General features: G+C 40.3%; 2 gene segments (V, D, J or C); both read left to right on the top strand.

Annotated features, from left to right (window-relative positions):
- The first annotated feature begins 304 nt into the window (after positions 1–304).
- Positions 305–902, top strand: LOC128512259 (immunoglobulin lambda variable 3-21-like). The segment is given in 2 exon segments: positions 305–415; positions 508–902. Coding segments are annotated over 2 exon segments (378 nt in total).
- Positions 903–2395: 1493 nt separating this feature from the next.
- Positions 2396–2945, top strand: LOC128512261 (T cell receptor gamma variable 4-like). The segment is given in 2 exon segments: positions 2396–2435; positions 2528–2945. Coding segments are annotated over 2 exon segments (378 nt in total).
- The last annotated feature ends 3126 nt before the right edge of the window (positions 2946–6071 follow it).

The raw sequence follows: 6071 nt of genomic DNA, 5'->3' as shown, positions 1-6071 counted from the left end.
GACATTTCTGTAATGAACGCAGCACATTGGAAAATATGTGTCAGTGAGTTTATCAGAAGGTCGTCCATGTCAGCTTTTTATAGTTTAACACTGACTCATTAGACATCACAGATGGAGAAACACACTCAGGATACACCTGCTGGTCCTCACACTGACATTTTAGCTTTATGTAAATGATGAACTTCTCTGAAATCTAGAGTCTGTTTTTAGTATGTAGTGCACCACTGTCAGCTGTGGTGTGTGTTGTTGATCGTCGCCTCCCTCTGTCCCTCCTCCTGTCTCTCTTATAGCACGTCCCTGCAGTCTCTCCTTTATCTGCTCCTCACGCTGCTCATCTCTTCACTCAGCACGAGAGTCCCATCACACACAGACACCATGCTGCCAGCGCTCTGCTCTCTCTTCACTGCTCTCTCATGTAAGATTTCACAACTCTGGAGCTCATCAGCATTTGGGCTCCATCTAATGTGAGCATGAAGTGATGTAACATGTGTGCTGTTTTTATTCCAGGTGTCAGTGGTGTGACTGTGGTGACGCAGAAGCCTCCTGTTCTCACACTGACTCAAGGACAGACGGCCACCATGGACTGTAATCTGGGGACTGTTACAAAAAGTGGTGCACGCTGGTACAAACAGGTTCCTGAAGGAGTTACTCAATATGCAATATTTTATTATCATGGTGATTCCTCTCCTAAATATGGATCTGGTTTCTCATCACCTAAATTCACATCAACACACTCCTCTGAATCAGATTATAAACTGATTATCAGTAATGTGGAGGTGGGAGACTCAGCAGTGTATTACTGTAACACATGGGATGGCTCTGTTAATGAGTGGGTGTCACAGTGATGTACACCGTGACAAAAACCTCCTTACTGCTCACACTCACTTCTGCTTTCACACAACATGAGAAACAGCAAAAACCTGAATCTGTAATCGATAGACTTTAAGTGGACATTCACTTGATGTTCGTGAAGGCACTTTGAATTCTCCACTGTTTAAGATCAATGCACCGTACAAGCTTTCTTTTAACATTCATGAAATCAGACACCAATGGTTCCTGGTTCTATAGCAGTCTCAGTTTAGCACCTTTACTGAGCTGAATTTATAATTAGTCAGAGCTTTACCAAACATTTACTTTGACTTCAGTGTTTAGTGATGGCTACAGTACCATGCAGGTGCAATCAGCTGAATGCATCATACAGTACGTACCCAGCTCCCTGATCAACAGTCAAGCTAGATCAAGTGGTGCTGGACCAAGGCCAGAAAGATCATCAAGGACCTCAGCCACCCCAACAATAGACCGTTCTTTCTGTTGCACTCAGACATGCACTTCTGCTCCCTGAAGGCCAGCCAGAGAGATTGAGAAGAAATTTCTTTCTGCAGGCTATATGAGCTCTCAACCTGAGCTCCAGTTAGGACTCAACTTATTGGACTTGCTATGTTTCCTTCACACATGTGTTAAAGCCCGCGCATCACACTGCACAGAACACAAATGTTGCACATTTCTGGTTCTATTGACATATAAATGAGGACTAACTTTGCACTTTAAAGATAGACAGTACCACTGCTGCTCATCATCTCATTTCACACTCCATGCCCACCTGTACAGCTGCTGTTTGCACACATTGCACATTCCATATACTTTATATATACTGTACTTCTACTTTTACATCTCTTTTTTATACTTTATTTATGAGCATTTTATTTATATTGTAGATATTATATTTACCTTCTTTTCTAGTGGCATTCTTCTTATTTTCATTTAAGTCAAAAACAGTTGATCATACTGGGTATGGTTGTGTACGTAACAAACTTGAATTTAGTGTTAGTTTTGTTGTCCCACAGCTCCAGGCTAGGACATAACTTTGGCTTTAACACTGGAAAATTAATCTTGGAAAATCACACCTATGCCTCTAGGGTTGCTGGTCTGAATCTCACCTCTGCGTTGTACAAAATCTGTTTGTGAAAGAGAGCATGTACAGTAGTAAAGTCAGAATCAATCTGTCCCCCAAGTCCCATGATACACCAAACTGACTCCTTGTGGATGGAGAAACACACTTATGATACACCTGCTTTTTCACATGTTTATAAACGATGAGCTTTTATTTAAAATATAAAGAATCTGCAAGTTATGTAGACATAATGTCACAATCAATTTAAGATCAACTCATTATAAAAGAGTCTTATTTGTGTGTGTGTGTGTGTGTGTATTAGAGTGCTCATGGAGTGTTAATTATGTAAATATGATTCAGCTGTGGTGTGTGTTGTTGAGCGTCTCCTCCCTCTGTCCCTCCTCCTGTCTCTCTTATAGCATGTCCCTGCAGTCTCTCCTTTATCTGCTCCTCACGCTGCTCATCTCTTCACTCAGCACGAGAGTCCCATCACACACAGACACCATGCTGCCAGCGCTCTGCTCTCTCTTCACTGCTCTCTTATGTAAGATTTCACAACTCTGGAGCTCATCAGCATTTGGGCTCCATCTAATGTGAGCATGAAGTGATGTAACATGTGTGCTGTTTTTATTCCAGGTGTCAGTGGTGTGACTGTGGTGACGCAGAAGCCTTCTGTTCTCACACTGACTCAAGGACAGACGGCCACCATGGACTGTAACCTGGGGACTGTTACTACTAATGGTGCACGTTGGTTAAAACACATTCCTGGAGGAGTTCCTCAGCAGGTTCTAGACTATCATCATGGTGATAGCGCTCCTACCTATGGAACTGGTTTCTCATCTCCTAAATTCACATCTTCATACTCCACTAAATCAGATTATAAATTGATTATCACTAATGTGGAGGTGGGAGACTCAGCAGTGTATTATTGTGGGACATGGGACAGCTCTGCTAAGGAGCGGGGATCACAGTGATGTACACCATGACAAAAACCTCCTCACTGCTCACACTCACTTCTGCTTTCACACATTATGGGAAACAACAAAAACCTGAATTTCAGCCCATTAAAACTGAAGTAAAAACTTATCTAATGTTTACTGAGGTTACTTTGAGTTCTTTATCACATATCACATGTATACAGTACAACCTCTTACTTGATGTTTCACCATTCTACCTATGTTGTTTAGTCTTTAACCACCTCTGTATCTACAAAGAATATCTTTAACCAAGATTTTTTTTTTTTTCGTTATTAGTGACACTTTTTTACTAGTGTGATGAAAGTGTCAGAGACAACAATGTGTACAACAGGTTCTACAAACTGGTTCCAGACGCAGTGGTAACTCATCTGACAGAAAGTATTGTGACCCCATCAGTGTTTGCTGATTATGTTACACATTATTTAAATGAATTTTATTTTTCAGAATTTGTTAAGTTTAAAATGTACACAACCTCCAAAGTGAAATTTCTCATTTAGAAATGCAATAAGACCCTTTTTTTTGGATTTGTTCTTCCCTTAGGTCTAACCAATAATTAACCCTGCCTGTCTCACCGATCTCTTCGGATCTCAGTGTTGTAAAGTGAATATATTCAGTACTTGTGCACTTTGACTTTCACCCTGTGGAAAATCTCCACTGTGGATTTAACCTGCTCTACAAAGACTCACAAGTTTACACAAATTTGAACTAGTGTCTTATATAACTGTGAGTCCACCACTCTGACATGATAGCTATAGTGTACTGATCAAAGAGCAGCGTGTGTTAATATGTTTATTAGTACATTTCTCACTAAAGTGTCCAGATAATACACCGAGCTATATGGTCCTGTTAGCCTCAATAGTTTAACACTGACTCATTATAGACCACTGATAGACAAACACACTCAGAATGAACCTGTTGGTCCTCATGCTGACATTTTAGCTTTAAGCTTAACTCATTCATTTAATCATTCAGAGAAATAATGTCACTGTTGTAAGTATTTTCAGATCAGACTGGTAAAAAGATTCTTTGTAAGAGCAGTGTGTGTATCAAAGTGTGAACGGTGTATTGATATTGATAGTGTAGTAAGTATTCATTATGAAGTACACCACCTTGAAAAGAAAAAAAGTTTTGTCTATTTTGTGGCGTTAGACCTTTATAAACGTATAATGTGGTTCACATTTGTTCATTTGCACAGTGACTGTAGAGTGACCTCACATTTTCCTTAAGATGCTGGAAATCGTTGTGACTGTTAAGTTTAATAAACTTGGCCACTTCTAGGTGAAAAGTTATTCAACATACTAATTATGTTCATTGTTTTAAGTTTAACTCTTTGCGAGTTTCCTTATATCTTGATATACTTAAATAATATTCAGGTGTTCTTTATAGTAAATAGTAATGCCAGAGAGTTATGAACAATGTAATGAGCAAAGATAAGTATAGTGGAACCTTGAATTATGAGCATAATTTGTTCCAGAAGCAGGCTTGTATTTCAAAACACTCATAAATCAAATTAAATTTTCTCATAAGAAATAATGGAAACTCAAATTATTCGTTCCACAGCCCTAAAAAATAAATACATGAAATAATTAATACAAAATATAAAGTAAAAAAAAAATTAACCTGCTCTTACATCCCACATATCCCACATATACTGGGCATGATGTATTGGTGCGGGGCATTGAAATGCACTGTATAAATGTACCTTTGCATAGAGTTCACTTGAAGTCTGATCTTGTCAGTGGACTGGTTAAGCTGGGGGTTCGTAAACAGTTATTTGTGGAAGGTATAGACGTGATCATAGGGAATGATTTAGCAGGTGGCGAAGTTTTCCCTACCCCGATTGTAACCCATACTCCAGTTGTAAAGGATGTTACTAATCTTGCTATTGATTAAGGATGTTACTAATCTTGCTTTTGTATCCCTCAGTTTTTCCTGCACGCGCAGTGATGCGTGCACAAGCACAGAAATTCAAGGAAGTGGTGGATCTAGCTGACTCTTTTCCAGTTCCTGAAACTGCCCAAATGAAGTACATGCTGTCCGTCGAGCCTGAACCTGAGTCTGATTCCAGTTCAGAATCAAAATCCTCCTTAAAAGTGAGTAGAGAACATCTGACAAAGGCACAAAAAGAAGACCCAACGCTAATGAAGTGTCTTAAAGCTGCAGATCTTGAGCATGTACCTAAATCAGGTGTTATGTATTTCTGGGGTGACGGATTATTGATGCGCAGATGTAAACCAGACGTCAATGATGAGAATTGTCAGGAGGTCCAGCAGATAGTTTTGCCAGATGGATACCGTATACCTGTGTTAAAGCTGGCTCATGAGCATGTAATGTCTGGTCATCTGGGAGTAAAAAAGACCTTCTACCGTGTTTCTAGATACTTCTACTGGCCTGGTATTAAGTCTGCTGTGTCTGCTTTCTGCAAAGCCTGCAAGGTTTGCCAGCAAACAGGAAAACCGAACCAGAAAGTTCCGGTAGCTCCTCTTAGTCCCATTCCTGTGATGAGTGAACCGTTTGAACGTTTGGTCCTTGATTGTGTTGGCCCATTGCCAAAGTCCAAGGCAGGACACCAGTATATATTAACTATTATGTGTGCTGCAACACGTTTTCCTGAAGCCGTACCACTACGTAGTCTGAAAGCTAAAACAGTTGTTAAAGAGTTGCAAAAAAGTTCTGTTCCATTTTTGGACTTCCAAAAATAATCCAAACAGATCGGGGCACCAATTTTACATCAAGGATGTTTGAACAGGTTTTGAAGGAGCTTGGCGTAAATCATCAGTTGTCTAGCGCCTACCACCCAGAGTCACAGGGTGTGATTGAAAGGTTTCATCAGACACTTAAAACAATGTCGCGTAGCTACTGTATGGAGACGGGAAAGGACTGGGATGAAGGTCTTCCATTTCTTTTGTTTGCGGTGAGAGAAACTGTGCAAGAGTCTCTGAAATTCAGTCCTGCAGAGCTGGTCTTCGGTCATGTGGTACGGGGGCCACTAAAGTTATTAAGTGAGCAGCTGTTGACCGAACCTTCGACACTTGTAACTATTCCTGACTGATGTGCAGCCACTTCGCCAAAGACTTCAGCATGCTCGTGAAGTAGCCACACAACACCTTGTAGTAGCACAAAGTAAAATGAAAATGCGCTTTGACAAAAAATCTGTTGACCGATCTTTTCAGCCTGGAGATTTAGTGTTGGCTTTGCTACCC

This window comes from Clarias gariepinus, chromosome 24, assembly GCF_024256425.1.
Source record: "Clarias gariepinus isolate MV-2021 ecotype Netherlands chromosome 24, CGAR_prim_01v2, whole genome shotgun sequence".
In the NCBI taxonomy this organism is placed as follows: Eukaryota; Metazoa; Chordata; class Actinopteri; order Siluriformes; family Clariidae; genus Clarias; species Clarias gariepinus.
The sequence above is the reverse complement of the archived record's forward strand: the minus strand, read 5'-3'. Positions and strand labels throughout refer to the sequence as shown.